The 17,320-nt window shown below is 46.7% G+C and overlaps 8 protein-coding genes across 8 annotated transcripts; 1 reads left to right on the top strand and 7 right to left on the bottom strand.

Annotated features, from left to right (window-relative positions):
• Positions 1-444: 444 nt before the first annotated feature.
• BGW36DRAFT_356580 (putative beta-glucosidase) lies at positions 445-3,323 on the bottom strand (the record flags this gene model as incomplete). The annotated part of the gene is made up of 10 exons (XM_046213790.1): positions 445-1,222; positions 1,273-1,511; positions 1,560-1,857; positions 1,906-2,121; positions 2,174-2,242; positions 2,297-2,475; positions 2,528-2,635; positions 2,725-2,915; positions 2,994-3,086; positions 3,155-3,323. 10 exons carry the CDS (start codon positions 3,321-3,323, stop codon positions 445-447), a joined length of 2,340 nt encoding a protein of 779 aa, XP_046075838.1.
• A 1,000-nt stretch (positions 3,324-4,323) lies between these two features.
• On the bottom strand, positions 4,324-5,260 carry BGW36DRAFT_405237 (endoglucanase; the record flags this gene model as incomplete). The annotated part of the gene is made up of 2 exons (XM_046218960.1): positions 4,324-4,799; positions 4,923-5,260. The coding sequence occupies 2 exons, from the start codon at positions 5,258-5,260 to the stop codon at positions 4,400-4,402; spliced, it is 738 nt and encodes a 245-aa protein (XP_046075837.1). The 3' UTR covers positions 4,324-4,399.
• Positions 5,261-6,116: 856 nt separating this feature from the next.
• BGW36DRAFT_356578 (magnesium transporter NIPA-domain-containing protein) lies at positions 6,117-8,552 on the bottom strand (the record flags this gene model as incomplete). Its single annotated transcript, XM_046213789.1, has 2 exons — positions 6,117-7,561; positions 7,613-8,552. The coding sequence occupies 2 exons, from the start codon at positions 8,550-8,552 to the stop codon at positions 6,117-6,119; spliced, it is 2,385 nt and encodes a 794-aa protein (XP_046075836.1).
• A 549-nt stretch (positions 8,553-9,101) lies between these two features.
• BGW36DRAFT_372895 (WD repeat protein) lies at positions 9,102-11,260 on the bottom strand. The gene has a single exon (XM_046215523.1). It carries the CDS (start codon positions 11,223-11,225, stop codon positions 9,456-9,458), a length of 1,770 nt encoding a protein of 589 aa, XP_046075835.1. The 5' UTR covers positions 11,226-11,260; the 3' UTR covers positions 9,102-9,455.
• A 167-nt stretch (positions 11,261-11,427) lies between these two features.
• Positions 11,428-13,144, bottom strand: BGW36DRAFT_459154 (putative cyclin Ccl1). The gene is made up of 2 exons (XM_046222040.1): positions 12,607-13,144; positions 11,428-12,527 (listed from the first exon to the last, which is right to left on the bottom strand). The coding sequence occupies exons 1-2, from the start codon at positions 12,946-12,948 to the stop codon at positions 11,610-11,612; spliced, it is 1,260 nt and encodes a 419-aa protein (XP_046075834.1). The 5' UTR covers positions 12,949-13,144; the 3' UTR covers positions 11,428-11,609.
• A 142-nt stretch (positions 13,145-13,286) lies between these two features.
• On the bottom strand, positions 13,287-13,686 carry BGW36DRAFT_117240 (uncharacterized protein). Its single transcript, XM_046209264.1, has one exon. It carries the CDS (start codon positions 13,562-13,564, stop codon positions 13,346-13,348), a length of 219 nt encoding a protein of 72 aa, XP_046075833.1. The 5' UTR covers positions 13,565-13,686; the 3' UTR covers positions 13,287-13,345.
• BGW36DRAFT_117243 (putative ubiquitin conjugating enzyme) lies at positions 13,527-14,720 on the bottom strand. Its single transcript, XM_046209265.1, has 3 exons — positions 14,220-14,720; positions 13,856-14,160; positions 13,527-13,793 (listed from the first exon to the last, which is right to left on the bottom strand). The coding sequence occupies exons 1-3, from the start codon at positions 14,478-14,480 to the stop codon at positions 13,619-13,621; spliced, it is 741 nt and encodes a 246-aa protein (XP_046075832.1). The 5' UTR covers positions 14,481-14,720; the 3' UTR covers positions 13,527-13,618.
• A 424-nt stretch (positions 14,721-15,144) lies between these two features.
• Positions 15,145-17,070, top strand: BGW36DRAFT_372888 (putative proteasome regulatory particle subunit Rpt2). The gene is made up of 4 exons (XM_046215522.1): positions 15,145-15,333; positions 15,395-15,463; positions 15,533-16,598; positions 16,658-17,070. The coding sequence occupies exons 1-4, from the start codon at positions 15,331-15,333 to the stop codon at positions 16,906-16,908; spliced, it is 1,389 nt and encodes a 462-aa protein (XP_046075831.1). The 5' UTR covers positions 15,145-15,330; the 3' UTR covers positions 16,909-17,070.
• Positions 17,071-17,320: the final 250 nt, after the last annotated feature.

Genomic DNA, 17,320 nt, shown 5'->3' with positions numbered 1-17,320 from the left:
GTTCTTGGCCGTTTGATGCTTGCCCCTTCTTGTGGATACTGCCTACCATTGTGCTTTACCAACCACGCTCTCCATCAACATTCCTGTCGCTATACCACCAGCCTACTCTTTCTCCTTTCATCGATTTCGGTTCTTCACGTTCTTTCTCTGGTTTTTCGATTCTCATTGACTAAACCTTGAAGTGTCTTGGCCTTGACGTTTAGCGTTCATGCTATCCCTTGTTAACCACGTGCATAATACATGCATAATTCCGATTTAGAGAAATAACAAGTGCTTCAATACTAATTCCGGCTATCTTCACGGGTATCAGAAATGAGTGCTCTCTATGTAGCAAGCATCAATATTATAGAGCTTACATACGTAGCTCTACATTTACAGACTTAGCCATTTTCAAGGCTAATAGATACGTTAAAAATCTAGCTTCCCCCCTCTTCAAGTACCTGTTCAGGAGACGTAGAACGTCGCATTTGTCCTGATGTCCAGAGAACTGCTGCCCACAAGAACATTAAAGGCTCCAGGCTCAACAACGTACTTCATATTGACATTCCAAAGACCCAAGTCGCTGACGTCGAGGGAAATCTTCACAGTCTGTGTTTTACCAGGCCCAATGACAACCTTATCGAAGCCTTTCAATTGTCGGTTCGGCACGACCACTGATGCGAATTCGTCCTCGACATACACCTGAACCACTTCTGTGGCATTGCGGGTTTTGTCCTCGTTGGTAATATCAACACTGACTGTTACTGTATCCGTAGCCGACACCTTCGTCTTATCCAACTTGACGGCGCCATAGTTGAATGTCGAGTAGCTTTTGCCGTACCCAAATTCATATAATGGAAGCGGCGAGCCGATGACATACTGATGTCCAAAGACGATGGTATCATTCGCAGTGATAAATCCTGAATCCCCAATCGATCGACCGGAATTCAGATAGTCATAGAAGATGGGCAAGGCGCCAACAGACTGAGGAAAGCTGACTGAAAGTTTTCCTGAAGGATTATAATCACCGAAGAGCACATCAGCGAGGGCATTACCTCCTTGTTCTGAGGGGTAGAACTGCTGGATTAATGCCGCTGTTGAGTTTGAGATCCAAGGTTCTGTGACTGGTTTCCCTGATGAGAACACAACGATAGTTGGAACACCTGTATCTGCGATGGCTTTCACAAGAGGCGCTTGGGCACCAACTAGACGAAGATCTGCCTCGTCAACGTGCTCTCCTGTTCTAAAGTTCTTTGTTAGAAGTAATTCGTCAACATGTTCAAAGCGGCTCACGTCGCGTTCAACCCTTCCCACAATTGTTCCTGGTCTCGAGACCAGGTACCCACGACAACGACAGCTACATCTGATTTTTTCGCTGCGTCGATAGCTTCATTAAACCCAGACTGGTCGTTGCTCCAGCGCTCACATCCCTGAGCGTAGTTTATGGTTGCTAAATCCCCAACTGCATTTTTGATTCCACCCAAGGGAGTAACACCACGGTACTGGCTTTGGTATACTACATAATCCCCATACTTTTAAATGTCAGTAAGATCTTGCAAGCAGGTCTAGAGTGTTCATACATTCATAAAACCATGAGCCATTGGTCCAATCACAGCTATACTTCCCCCCTTCTTCAATGGAAGGGTGTTGTTGTGGTTTTCAAGCAAAACGATTGATTCACGATCCAAGTCCCTTGCTAGTTCCTGTGCCTCGGGAGTATGTATTAGTTTGCTCCATTCATTGGAGGGCGCACCAGGGTGAGGATTTTCAAAAAGACCCATTTCGAATTTAGCCTTCAAGAGCCTAGAAACTGCAGTGTCGACAGTCTTAATATCAAGCTTTTTTGATTGCACTAGTTCTGGTATCAATCTAAAGTTGCTGTTTCTTATTAGTAGAAACTCTGAAAATTAGCAAGACAAGACCTACAATGACCCGCCACCCATTTCGACATCATTGCCTGCTGGAAGAGCAGCTAGGGTGATGGCCTCTGAGTCGATTGGAGAACTCTGACACAGTTTGAACGCCGTGCACAATCTGTCAGTTCCGCCTGCGTCACTAATAACATAGTAGTCATATCCCCATTCATCTCGGAGTATTTCTGTCAAAGTATGGAAGTCCGCTACAGCTGGAATTCCATCATAACTAAAGCCAAACATCAGTCGCCGTTAGTATTCAATCGAATGGACCATGTTACCTGTGGTAGGCACTCATGATACTCCACGCACCTGCATCGATGATGGCCCGCTTGAAAGAAGGTGCCCAGCTGTAAATTCATTAGCGAAGCGGAAACTTTTTAACAGAATTCCAGAACACAGACGTTGTCCTCAATTCTCTTTCTCCTCCGTGGACTGGCCCCGTATTTAATCCTTGCTCCGGGTTACTGAATCCAATAAAATGTTTGACTGTTGCAGAGACATTCTGACTTTGAAGACCTTTAATATAATTGTATGTGACCTCTCCTGCCAAGAATGGGTCTTCGGAAGTTGTCTCTTCTACCTGAGGAAGATATCAGCCTCAACGACCAGCAAGACTAGATGGGCTTTCATACTCGTCCAAAACGTAGCTCTCGAGTCAGATCGGCAAGAGGTGAAAACAATTGCGTAACTCCAAGGGCGCGGGCTTCCTGGCCGATTATTTGACCCATCTTTTGAATCAGCTAACATACAAATAATTGGTTAGTTTTATCAAACCAACGGCTTCGAGAGCAATACACATCAATTTGGTCAAGTGTGAAGGCCGTCTTACCTCCCGATTCCAGGAAGATCCATAACCAATTGGGGAGTTGAATATAGTAGCATTTCCAATCAAAAACCCGTGGATACCTTCGGTTTGAACCAATGCTGGAATGCCAAGGGTTGTATTCTTGAGCAGATAATCTTGACCCTTTTGGATATTGGTAGTAAGCCATTCCCATGAAATGGGATATCCAACTAGACCTTGCAATTAGGAAAGAATCTTCTGAATGATGTTCTGACATTGTGTGGATTTGATCAAATAATGTCGGTTTCTCATACCATAGAACGACCCCGCTTTCGTTTGCATGCTGTCCACCAAACCTGTTTCATTGAATACACCACTAGTGGAATTCATCCAGTTCGTTATGTCTCCTAAATCCCGCGAGAGAAATTAAAAAGAGTTTCTTGTAATTTGAAGCTGTTCCCGCGATAACACATACCCTGCATCAATTGCGCCATCTTTTCCTCGATTGTCATTCTGCCTAGCAAATCGGCGACCCGTTCACCAACTGGCAGGTGAGGATTCTTGTATGCAGGCGTGTTGCTTGCCCATACTGATTGGAGCGACAGGAGGCATAGTGTATAAGCTAGCCTACTCATCGTTACCATGATGTCGGATTCTCCCTCTTATTTCCTGGTTTTGTCGCGAATTTTCGATGATACAGGATTGTTGGGCAGATCTTTGATGAAAAGTTGGTGAGAATTAATAAAATCAAGAAATTGAGGGCTCGAAAAAGCAATGTGCTGAAGCTCCAGAATTGGGGCAAATTAAGCCCTATGGGCGTTTTAAGATTAACCTTGCTTTTAGGGTTTTGTTCCTGGTTCGGAAAGTAAAAATATACAAAGGGGCAAGCGTGCTCTCGAATCCGCACGTGGAAGAATTCAACAATGAGAATAAGATTAAGCAAATTGGAACGTTTTGTTAATGTTTTTGTTTCTTTTCCTTTCTTCTAAGTAATTAAATGTATAGACATAAAAGTCACGATCTAGATACCAAAGATTAAGATTCGATCGGCTTTCAGTCTTGCGGAGTATCGTTCCTGATATCATTTAAAGATAATTTGATACACACCCCGCACCCCGCATTCCGCTCCGATGAATTTATCGAAACTTTCCGCATGTCAGCCGGATTTATTATTATCAGCCAATTACCGACATTAACCACCTTCCCGTATTGTATGAGATTTCGCGGTGTCATCCCCGGCCCTGACTAATGGGGTCTAATCATTCGAATTGAGATCGTTGCCTTACGTTTCCAGTAAATTCTCGGTAATTCCATAGATATTGCTGTCGACTCTAATTTTCGCTCTCAGAGGAATCTACCTCGTTAAAGGTGACTGGTACGAATATAAGCATGCAGATTCAAGGCATTACGGGGAAGTTGTATGTATGTAGCGCATCGGATTTCCCACCAATCGTACAGTAATACCGGCCATTAGCAACTAGTAGACGGATAAATGAAGAAACATCCACGATGGTATTATTTTCATAAAGAATCTTTAAATTTTTTCTTCAAATTATAAAAAGAAAATAGCTAGCCCAAGTACATCTGTGAATTTTGAACGAAGGACCACATGCATGTAGGAAGGGTAAACACTATGAAAATGCAGCAGTGACATGTGGTTTGTTCAAAACCAGTAAATACTAAAATTCATGGATCAACATCGGCAATAGCAACAGGCAGCTCAAGAAACGCTGACAGTATAGGCCGAGGTCGAAAGAGTAGCACCCGATCCAGTAAAAGGCTCAGTGCCAGCTTGAATCGACAACAAGTACTGGCTTGAGCTAAGACCTTCATTCTCCACCAGGTATTCTAAGAAGTTGTGGATATCACCCGAGAAGTTGGTCTGCTGGCTGGTGGCCACGAAGCTGTAAACTGTAGTAGCTCCGTTGGGACCGCTATATAGATTCCAAGTGACACCACCAATTGTAGGAGAAGTAATGGGAGAGCCGCTCGAGGAAATTGGGCCTGCGCCTCCAAGAGCTGCGAGCCAGATCATGATCTCGTACTCAGCTGATCCACTGGCGCTGGAGCTGGTAAAAAGATCGTATGCCACGTCGGCGACAATACTAGATCCGGTGTAACTAATACAAATCAAGGTTAGTTAGGTAATAAATGATGTTTTTTCTTGTTGCAGACAATGATTGTCGCCAATTGGAATAGTCAAACGAAGGATCAGACCCAGAAGCAAGATAGGAGACCCATACCTCCAATCCCACGTAGTAGGAATACTTGAAATCGCACTTATTTCCTTCGAAGTAAAGCTGTACGCAGCATTCGCAAAGCTCTTCACACTAGATGATGCTCCTTCCCAGTTCCATTCAGTTTTCCAAGCCAAAATGTTGCCACTGAGGGACTCGACTGTTGTGCATTGGGAGCCACTTGTAGCAGAAGCCTCTCCCCACAGGTCTTGATATATTGTGTAACTCCCAGTCACTGTTGAGTCCCATTGTCCGCATAGGCTTGCGCGTTTTTCCAGAGTCTTGGATGGTGCTGCTGCTGCAATACTAGCTAGACCGAGAGTGATTGGTGCTAGAGACTTCATTGTGAAGAATCGACTGAATACCAATGATTTCAGGTGTTTGGAATTGATTGAATATACAAGATCAAATTGTTATCGACTGAGGGTGCATGCTCGCTTTAAATAGCGCCCTTGAAATGTTCGGTGTTTCATATTGAATATGATAATGAAGCTATTCATGCATTCATCAACACATCACTTTCCTGAAACGGCGCGGGGGTCGGACGGAACAGTCAAAAGAGTCAAAAATATGGGTGATGATTTCTTTCATTTCCAGTGGGGGCATTTAACCAGCGCTTCGACTAGACTGCGTGGTCTAATTACAAGGCTAGTCAGAGAAAACACCAGCATCTCCGAGCTTCCGCGTAGATGGGTCGAGTGTTGAATATCAGTGTGGCTTATCGTAATCATCTTCACAGTAAATATTTGTGTTAATTTGCTAAATTCAATTCAAAACAATTTCAATGAACTTGGTGATGTAGAACTTGCTAGCTAATATTACATGATGGAAAAAAATATCAAGTTTGTAGATCGCAGTCTCGAATCTCTAGAGGCCTCAGAGATTCAATGATAAAACGACATCTGGGTAAATGGAGATGTGAATGAGTTTCCTTCTTAGCATACTACTTCGTTAATGTGAAGTGAAGAATGTATGTGCACTATCTGGAAAAAGGACATGAGACATGGCATCAATTGACCATAAGACAAAATGAAACGGTAGTTGACCCGCTGACCTCACTAAAACTATGGATGGTGATTAAAACTTATCGACAATCAATCGAAGGCTCTATGAGCTAAATACGGGTTAATACAAAGAAACCTCCCCATGGAACACACGGCGAACACATATATATGCAAACCTCAATATAGTACTGTATTATCAAGAATCGTCTCCCTCCGAAGACTCGTTCCCCCCTGATTGCGTTGGAACCACGCCTTCCGATTTCCTGGGGCGGCGAAGAGTTCCTCCAAGCCATGCCAGGCCGCCGCTTAGTGAATCGCTGAAACTGCGCAATCGTTTGGTCGACGTGTCAGCGTCAGCCTTTGTATTGATCTGAATAGCATCAGCAGCCGTTGTGTTTACCCTAGGTACTTCTCGGTTTGAATTAACTCGAGACGAACCAGGGGTTACCGTGACAGCACTAGAATGGACATGACGACCATCAACTGAGTACTCAGTATCATACCCATTTTCACCGCTATCACCATTTGTTTCCCCAACAATCAGAGGGGCAGAACCCAGTCTCCTAACTCTAACAGATTTGCTGCGCTGGTGTCGACCTGGACTGCCTTCACCACGTCTGAGAGAGTCTGCAACTACAGCAGATAGAGTGGAAGACAAAGGAGCAATAAGGGGAGCAGGGGTTAGTCGTAGCTGGACCGAGTTTCTGACGCTAGACTGTGGAGTGCGAGGAGTACTGCGGCGTCGATTTTCAGGCGTCCTTATGTCAGCCGAAGGCTGAGGGGAACGTGCTGGATGGCTGTGGGTATCGGAATTTTGTCCTGCATCCTCAGGAGAAGGGGCGACAGGGAAGCGAAATAAAATGGGGGAGAATTGCGCCACGCGTGTTTGGCTCCCTGGAGGTGTAGTTGGTATGCTTTTATGTACAAGTGGATCTGATATCGTGGTCTTAAGGGTGCCTTCGGGTGAGTCCCAAGGATTGTCAATGAGAGATTGAGGTTGAGGTGGTGATGAAGCAAGGTCTTGAGAGAGAGAATCCTCGGATATTGATTCCTCGTTATCTGAGCCGGCTGGTGAGAGGAGGCCCTTTGGTGTGTTCAGATCGTCACCCTCTGAACTTGCGCTTTGGAAGGAAGCGCGCGTGGATCGGGATTGATGTCGGTTTTCAAGGGCAGTATCGCCTGGTTTTCGCATATGTTGGTCGAGTGCTCGAGGCTCGTCCTCTGTATCCCGATATCGTTGGCCATTCACGAAACCAACTTCCGCCTCTTCATCCTCTTCTTCTCCTTCTGAGTATTCATCTTCGTTGCGGCTTCGGCCGCTGGTGATGAAATAAACCCCAAGAAAAGTTAGAGCGCACCCGCCCACAAATTTCATAGCACGAGACTTTGTAGTGGACTCAAAATCGCGATACAAAACGGCGCTTCCAATAATGACAGCAAGGGTAAATAGAACAAATTGGGTTGGGATAACCTGTGTTGAGTCGAATCGTTGCAAAGCACGATTGATATAGCGTATTTGCATCAATGCACTACAAATGAGAACCGCAGCAAGTAAATAGGAAATCGGGAAAGTAATGACGTGCCAAAGCGTAAAGGACAGTAACGAAGCCACGCCTTTAGTCGAGAGTGCGGTATATCCACCTGCAGATCATTAGCGCCTCAAGATCAAGAATTGAGATGATTAAAGCTTACCGAAAAGGCCGACTAAGCCCAAGTCGATCAAGATAGTACGATTCCCATATTTCCCACTCAGACACATGAGGGTAATGATCAAGGCAGCAGTTAGCCCTAGGTATAGTTCAAATTCCCATTTGGTTATCATGACCCAGATTTCATGTGGTCCTATTTTCGTTTCAGAGGTCTCTGCGCTTAATACCACGACGACGGCGCCAGTAATAGCAATAAGAACCCCCCACAGGTCTTGCTGCCGGAATTTTTCCTTCAACATGAAGGGGGCAATCACGCAGTTTGATATCAATGCGACGACTCCTAAGGGCGACACAATTGAAGCTGGTGCAAACCCATAAGCGAGAAAATTACCCATTTCTCCAAGTGTCATTAAGACGATGCCTGCCCACCAATACGGTGAGTGGAGATAGTTGGCTCGGTATGTTTCTGCCAGGTCCTTGTCACCTGGCCTGACTGTTTGATCGGAGAGAATAGATTGCTGCATATCAGGGTCTTCATTTTCCGTATCATAATCTTGATAAGATCGATCCTGGTCGTCTGAACGCTCTCTCCCATTTTGTGTAGCCCCAAAAGTTTCGTTACTATTATCGCCAGGGTCATCTCTGTATGGAACATCGGTGGAGCCGTAAGTGCTTGTCGATACATGCCTCCGAGAACGCATGCGAACTCGTTCCCCTTCAGCTTCTCGTTCGATACGTACGTGCGCATATCGTTGGATGTTCAGCGCAAATGATATGAGAATATTCCCACATATCGCCACGATTATTCCGATAAATGATGACCATCTTTGGGCCTGATGTCCTCCATCTCCATCAGAGTCTTCTTGCGATCCGATCAATAAGGACAGCAGGCTATACGTATTGGGGAGTGAAGATGCTGCTGGAAATCCTGTCGCCGGGGGCAGTTGGACTGTCGATACCCCGGTCGACAGAATGCCATCCATGGTCTATTTCTCAGAGTCTGGTACAAGAGAGAGAGGGTCTTAAGCGAGGCTGCGAGCACTTAGCGCCACCTCGGAAGCCTATTAAGACAAAAACTATTATTGTGGTTGCGTTTTCACTTCTTGCATCATGATTTAACAAGCATCATTATGTCGATTTGTCTCAACCTGTGGCGCCAGTTCTTGCGCGTCGTAGCCCGGGAGCTCCTTTCCGCGAAGGCTCCGAATTTGTCGGAGGACGGATTCTAAACAGATGAATCGAGTCAGCCAAAACGACACATAGTTCTACGTTGACAGGCAACAGCCTTTGGCAAGGCATCAGCGAAACTCACGAGACCAGGGCAGATACTGAGCACAGGCGATACCGTTGACACAGCGCCCCGACTTGACGCGGGCGTTAATGAGCGAGCGGGCTTTACGGTGAGGGCGTCAGCGTGCAGCAGGCCAGTAGAGACTAGGGACTCATTGGGTAAGGATGCGGCGGTGGGAGACCATTATGGAGGCTGATCGGCTGCGGGTGTAAGAAAGTCGACTCAGTCGAAGAGCTGAGGAGGTGCTCAAGCCCAGACGGCGGCGCGGCGAGCGGCACCAGAGCGGATCGGCACGAACTGTGCGGGGCCGAACAACCGATTAATCTTCTCTCTTCATTCCTATTACTCCTGCAACTCGTATATGCTTTGCGATTTCTTGATGCAAAGGTCGAATATAAATAAAGAGACTGCGACCTGGCCTCCAGTGCTGTACGTGATAGATTATCAAATTTCTAGCATTCACCCGATCCCATGTTTCCCTGATAGCCTGGAGGACACCCTTCTCACCAGCGCCTTAACTTGAAGAAATTATGTACAGTACAGACAATAAATAACAATATAGCGAACAGTTTCCTTGTTCTTAGTGGAAAAAATATCACCGCTTCGCCTTTTTCTTATCGGGACGTTCTTCCTCTTCGTCGCTGATATCCGCATATATAGTCTTTGGCTGTGTCTTTGCCCACGCCTTCGTAAAGATAGGATCCTTCTGTGCCTTGTCGGCATATTTCAGCAACGCTGCCCGAGGATCTTCGTCACGCATGGAGCTAAGTGGAATGCTTTCACGAATGTGCTTTTCGTCGGGTTGCGACTTCGCGAATGGTGTTTGCGTTGGAAGATGGGGGCGCCGAGGGTCCCTTGAACGCCCGGATACGGTCAATCCGACGGTAGGGTGGCGGGCAGACCAGCTTGCTGCCGCAGACTGAGGCATGCCATTTGATCCAATGACCACTGAGTCGCCAGAGAATCCCTGTGATATATCTGTTGTGAAGTTGGGGTCATCATCGACATGTCGTCGCTTGGGGGCTTTGGACATCACAAGAGCCGCCCCCTTTGTAGATATCGTTGGGTTGTAAAGCATGTGTATTTCGCTATTGGCAGACCCTGTCAGAATTTGATTCAATTTTTCATGCCATTGCACCGTAATCAAAGCAGATCCTGGCGTGACAGGGGTTACAAGTTCTGGTTTCAACGTCGCAGGGTTCAAGATATGGAGATGGCCAGTCTCGGAACCAGTAATTATGTTGGTCCCAGTCGGTGAGAATTTAATGTTTGATGTGGGATAATGGTTTGCTGTAGACTGGTGCGTAACAGTTGTAATAGGCAACTTAAATTTCCGTGTGTCCCATAGCTTGATAGTATCGTCACCTCCTCTAGTCACAACCAACCGCCCATCGGCACTGATATCGACGCCGCTGGTCCAAGTGGTTCTCGTATGAGCATCCCGAACCTCCGCAGCCGGCCTAGTATATGGCCCACTTCCATTCCACATGACAAGACTTCCATCAAGGCCTGTAGCAACAAGTACATTAGGTCCGCCTTGTTTTGGAGACGCCCAGGCCACAGCTGTTACTTTGGTTCTCCCGGCCGAGCCCGCAGCCTTGGACTTATGAACAATGACATCCTTCTGGTTTCGACCAACATTCACATCCCATATCCTAACAGTGCTATCTGTTCCAGCAGTGGCACACAAGTTGTAGTCTGTAGGGCTCCAAGCTCCCGACGTGACTTCCGAAACATGGCCTTTGGTATTGTGCATATCTCGTAGATACATGTCTCCCTTGACAAATTCGGTGAGCACATTTCCATCCCGATCGAAAATTTTCGGTTGAGGTGTGGCAGGGATGACCAGCATCTGACTAGGAGATATGGGATTGAAAGCGACATAATGAACAGGGTGAGTTTCTTGTGCTGCTGACTGCTTCTTTGCGCTCGGGTCGACGGACTTGAAGGCGCGAAGTGTAGACGGTGTCATGGAGGCAAAGTCATGGAATTTGATTGTGCAATCTGTGGAGCCAGAAACAAGTCGACCGCCAGATGAATCAAGGGCCAGGGTCGTTACAGCGCGTTCATGTGTCTTGAGTACAAGCTCATGCGACACGGGGAATTCGTCCTCGTCGTCATCATCGTCATCGTCATCGTCATCCTCCTCCGAGTCTTTGTCCGAATCACCAGCTTCATTAAGCCCAGTTTCTATCTCCTTCTGCTCTTTTTCTATGCCGTCATGCTCACGATTGTCTTCGGTTTGCGACTCGATATTCGTTCGCTTCGATCGGTCGATTTGCGCGGTGACACTAGCTTGCTTTTCCTGTTTGCCAAACCCGCTCGGGAAAAACTTTTTGAAAGCCTCCTCGTCAAATCCATCCATTTTGGCTAGCTTCCACTGCGAGTTCAATAAGTTTGGCTTAAAGTTGTGAAGATGTTCGTCGTAGTGTTGAATTTTGCAGTGTTTGCACTGTGTCAGAACTGCCAGCCAATCACAAGCCGTACTTGGAAGCTTCCAATCACATGATAATGACGTTGGGATTGGACGTAAGCTTCAGCCTAAATTACAAGACGTTAGTTGAGGCATCAATCTAAGTCCCGTGGATCGTCAAAGTAGATTTGGATTCATTCCTAATGAGCATAATAATACAACATTACGGCCAAATTCGTTGGCCCATATCACACCCTTTTTGCGTATCTGCATGTCCACGTGACCCCAACTTCCATGTATAGGATTTCAGTTTCAGTCCCGGATATTGTGCTTTAACTACGACCCTTCCTGGGTAGTTTTATTTCGCTGGGTTACCAATTCACCACCAAAGATATCTTTACCTTCTCGTTCTTGCTTCTCACGCTCCAATCGACGTTTCTTAGCCACCCTCTCCATGTCACTCTCCGATGTGCCCTCCGCACCGGGAACGGTCCCAGACGAGCGTTTCTGCCCACTGCCGGGAGCAGCGGGGTCTAACTTTTCGATCTGTTCGCATTGATATACCTTTTTGGCGATTGCCTTTAATCGTTTCATCATATCGGCACTCGAGGCAGACGGAACGTAGGACTCGAGCATTTTTGAACAGTTTGACAAAGTATTCTGTAGTTTTGCACGTATGCTAGCTAACGGGTCTGACGCTTCTACTTGAGGCCCTAGTTTAGTGTCGATGTAAAATTGGGCGAGCGGTTTATCAGCGATCATAAGCGCAGCAAGCCATATCTGTGATGGTGTGTACAGAAAGTAAACATCGGTCATTTGCGCGGCTGTCTTCAGAATTTCTCGTGCTTTGCCGTGCGCGTTTGCTATTCGTGTTGATGTAGATATTTTCTCCGAAGATGGGAGAGAATGTAGAGCTTGTTTCATGCTTTCTGGTGTTTGGCCTATGCCATGAGGGGCTGGCTGTCCATCACCCAACGCGATGGCTTGGAGCTCCATGATTCCGCCTTCAAGGCCGCGGAATGGATGGCGCACGTCGAAGGTGAACCGGAGGCCTTGGGTCAATGTGTACTCCGGAGCAATAACGTCTTCGGGCTTTTCGAGTCCCGGCACTTCCTTTACAAAAGATCGCAAAGATATAAAGTAGTTGTCCGTTTTCGTAGCGAGAAACAGGGCACAGGGCATCATCATTTTGGGATGATAGGTCATAATAGAATTCCTAAGGTAAAATCGTCGAAGAAACTGTATCGCTGTGGCCTATATATTTCTCAAATGTTAGCCTGACTGCTATTTTACTGTAACTAAAACGAGATTGATATGATCTTTCGCTACTTACCCTCACCATTGTCGGTAGAGCTGGTTTGTATTTGTCCCCAAGTTCTAAAGCCTGCTCACAAAAGTATCGCACAAAAGTTAACTCCTCCTCCGGTGTGACACAGTCCACATCCCTTTCTAGAGCCGCCTCCCATTTTGCCTCACCATCACTTGGATTGGGGGTCAAGTTCCCGGTTGTTGAAGGGGTGTCGGACCTAGGAACCTCGCGTGCTCGCTGTTGGGCGGCCCGGAGACGTTCGCACGCAACAGCATTAGTATCAGATCGCAACGAGCTCAAACCATCGGGAGTAAAAGACCATATCCGAAACTGAGTCGAGGATCTGTAGATCTCATCTTCGATCATGATGGAGTAGGTATGTAGCTGAGAGCCAATTCGGCGGGACCCAGCTGGGGTGTGGCGGATGGCTTTACTTCGAGCGTCCCCTCATAGGCAATACGCATAAAGTAGCTGCATTCTAAAAGCGATGCGTGGAGTATGTGTAAAATTTTATACTTATGGAAGCGTCATCGAAGCAAGAGACGAGAAAAATGAAGTTGACATCGCGAGTAGAATTATCGGCTGTTGACGTATCGTATATGCCTAAGGCTATCAAATCACGTGAGTGCAAATGGTTAGTTATTTTTTTGATGTCCCATCTATCATACAACCAGAAATTCTGATTGCTATTGTTTGAACAGAAGCAGAAAGGAATACGGTGTATATTCAATTAGACAGGTGTTTATGTCAAGTCATCAAATCATCATGAGTGGTGCATTTCTACTTCGAACGCATGAAACAGAGGAGAGACAGAACGTCGCATCATGTATTTCAAACTTCCAAAAATTGTGAAACAAAAGGTAGGATCCATCATGCAAGTCCCAATAACTGTCCAAAGGTAGCCCTGCACAATATCCAAAAACAATAGTATAAACAGAGGAGAATCAAAAAACTCTGAATTCGCCGGGCTCCATACGCTCATTCAACCACCAATTACCACAGAGATGCTAATGCAATGGTCCCATAAATGCGTAAATCATGGCTCACCTAGAAGGTGCGCAGTAATATCGCCTACATATTCTCCTTCAAGCTCATAATCCTCGCCTTCGTTGCGGTCAATGCCAACATATTTGAAAGCGGCCACGACTCGATCAACATCGAATCCCATACCGCAGAACCGGTCGACAAGATCTTTGTTATATCCATCGTATCTATTAAAAGGAATAGTTAGTAATGCACTTTACCAGCAACAACTGGGGTGGGATGACTATACGCAGCAAGAGCGTCGCGCTCCTCATCTTCCCTAGCCTTTCGTTCTTGCTCTCTGATGGATGCATCAGTCGCACCTCCACTACCCTCCGCGACTTGTTTCTTGGGGGCGCCAGCATATTTTATTGCCCATTCCCTTGCCATACGTTCGAATTCTTTGGGCTTCCGTAAAAGCATATTGGCAACCTCCGCATCTTGAGGGTCCTTGGGTTCCGGTGTGCTGAGAAGGGACTGTAGCGAGAGGAGAGCAGACTTTATCGTGAGAACGGGAGACCAAGCAGAAGAAAGAGTGTCAAGGCAAATCGCGCCCTATGTCAACATTTAGTAATTTAGCCTAGATCACCGAGCGTTCCAGTTTTGAGACTTACAGTTTGGCTGCTGACGTTCGGATGCCAAACCTTGGTCTCGAATTTCATGACAGGCGGTCGAAAAGGATACTCAGTCGGTATTCTGATGTCAACAAAGAAGGTGCCGTCTTCGTAAGGTGTTCCGGGTGGGCCACGAAAAGACCCTCGGAGATGCGTCAAGTCATCCTCTGAACCTACAGGTTCTGCGGTCACTTGGGAGTGAGTATCATTAAGGATATCGGCGATTTCCTTCGCAATACGTCGGTTTCGATTCGAAGCCATGGCGGCAGTCAACTGGTTAGCACTCGAGTTGTTGTGACGTATTAGGATATCTGTGAAGCAAGTGGAAAGAAAGGTTCCGTGGGAAGAGGTAGCTATTATAAGGAGGCGGAGATGATTATGGACGTTCCTGTTGATTATTTGGACGAGAGTGGGGGGCTAGGCTGCGAAAGGTGTCGGCAAGATGTAGACAAACAGGCAGCAAGCGAGATATCCAAATCAGCCCAAAGAAGTTGTAACTCAGAATAGCGATTTCGTGAAGCTTTAGACCGATATTTGATGCCCACAAGAGATGATGTTGTCGGCTGCCGCTGTTTGCTTTCGTCAGAAGCGACAAGATTCACGATAAATAGGCCGGTCTCGAGTCACGTTGGGTTTGTCTGCAGTAGTTGTCGGGCCTAACACTGAGCCCTGAGTATATAATAGCGGAGACAGAGAAAGCGCCTTGCGCTGGGCACCTCTTAGTAAGGATACGGGAGGAGCGTCAATGAAATCTAAGTCTAAGGATGAGTTGGCGGTTCACGTATGAGGGCATCATCACTATGGAGTAGATAACTATGTGACGCACAGCCTTGCCCATCTAAGCGCTGTGATTGGCCGGCTCTTGCTTGACGTGGACTCGGCCTTAAGGGCGTGTCACGTGGACGCGTATTGGCCCGTTGCTTCCCGTCGGAGAAGCTGATGGCGACAGCTCCAGCCAGCTTCTGACAAACCACCACCCCATCTTCCACCACCATCCCATCCCTCATCCATCGATCTCCAGCTTGTCTACTCTCTACTCAGGACTGAATCCCAGCTCTGTACCTTTTTACCAGTAAAAAGGCAGTTCTGCTGAGCTTTGCAGCTCCCTATCATGGTAAGTGTCCTCGCAGAACGCTACCATGCAAACAACGTTGACTTATCAAATGATAATCTAGGGTAATCAACAATCCAATATAGGCGGTGGTGCGCCAGGGGGTGATGGCCGTGATGACAAGAGCAAGAAGGTATGAACCTACCCACGACCAATTTTTCCAAGAAGACCGACTTGCTAACATCTCTCCTTAAATCAAAAGGATAAGCCAAAGTACGAGCCGCCACCGCAACCTACCACCCGTATCGGACGCAAGAAGCGTAAGGCAGCTGGTCCCAATGCTGCTGCTAAGCTTCCTACCATCCTTCCCACGTCAAGATGTAAATTAAGGTATCTAAGAATGCAACGGATTCACGACCACCTGTTACTGGAGGAAGAATACGTTGAAAATCAGGAACGCATTAGGAAGACCAAGGCCCAAGCAACTTCTCAGCCATCAGCTACAGGAGATCTGGATGCGTTGGATAGGAATGCTGACGAAAGGAGTCGCGTCGACGACATGAGAGGCAGCCCGATGGGTGTCGGAAACCTCGAGGAAATGATCGATGACGACCATGCCATCGTTTCTAGCGCCACCGGCCCGGAGTACTACGTCTCAATCATGTCCTTTGTCGATAAAGATCTTTTGGAACCAGGGGCCAGTGTCTTGCTGCATCACAAGTCTGTATCTGTAGTTGGTGTCTTGACAGATGATGCCGATCCGTTGGTGTCTGTCATGAAGCTCGACAAAGCCCCTACAGAATCTTATGCTGATATTGGTGGTCTGGAGAATCAAATTCAAGAGGTACGGGAAGCGGTGGAATTGCCCTTGCTGCATCCTGAGCTTTACGAGGAGATGGGTATCAAACCCCCCAAGGGTGTGATTCTTTATGGCGGCCCTGGAACAGGTAAAACACTGTTGGCAAAGGCTGTGGCGAACCAAACGAGTGCCACTTTCCTACGTATTGTTGGCAGTGAACTCATTCAGAAGTACCTGGGTGACGGTCCCCGACTAGTGCGCCAGATCTTCCAAGTGGCGGCTGAACATGCCCCATCGATAGTCTTCATCGACGAGATTGATGCTATCGGAACGAAGCGTTATGAATCGACTTCTGGAGGCGAACGAGAAATCCAAAGAACTATGTTGGAGCTTCTTAACCAGCTGGATGGATTTGACGACCGTGGAGATGTTAAGGTGATCATGGCAACCAACAAGATCGAGAGCTTAGACCCTGCATTGATTCGCCCTGGTCGAATTGACCGCAAGATCCTCTTCGAGAATCCCGATCGTAAGATTCCCTCGTAATTCCAATCGACGAAATCAAGTGCTAACTCGTGGTTCTTATAGAAAACACCAAGCGAAAGATCTTTACGTTGCATACCGGCAAGATGTCTCTGGGTGATGACGTCGACCTTGACGAATTCATCAGCCAGAAGGATGACCTTTCTGGCGCCGATATCAAGGCTATCTGTTCCGAGGCCGGTCTCATGGCACTACGTGAGCGTCGTATGAGGGTACAAATGGAAGATTTCCGTACCGCCAGAGAGCGTGTGCTTAAGACAAAGAATGAGAGCGAGCCCGAAGGCCTGTACCTGTAGTTTTCTCTGGCGCCGTGGCTTACATCGTTGATTCAGTCACTGTCCAGATCTTCGGCGCATGCGCGTTAGTCGATCAATTGATCCTGTACTCTACATCTTAGGCATTGCATATGTCTTATTTATCAATCAACCTCTAAATCATGTGATTATACGGAAACATAATCTTATACGTAGACTCATTCAACAATTCTCTAGCATCACGTATTGAAAAGCCAAAAAACGATCTATATTTCTAGTCAAAAAACAACCTCAAGTAGGGTTCTTTATCATTTTTAGACATGAATACAAGGCATGATATCGAACACGTTCATGACTTGGACTGGTAAGAAAAGGGATGAAGGAGGGGTTTATAGAAATCGGGACCTGCAACAAGAAAACAAATGAAACGTAACTCCCTATAATCCAAATCCAG

This window comes from Talaromyces proteolyticus (assembly GCF_021365285.1).
Source record: "Talaromyces proteolyticus strain PMI_201 chromosome Unknown BGW36scaffold_3, whole genome shotgun sequence".
NCBI classification, from domain to species: domain Eukaryota; kingdom Fungi; phylum Ascomycota; class Eurotiomycetes; order Eurotiales; family Trichocomaceae; genus Talaromyces; species Talaromyces proteolyticus.
Note: the sequence above shows the minus strand (reverse complement) of the source record. Positions and strands in the feature narration are given on the sequence as shown.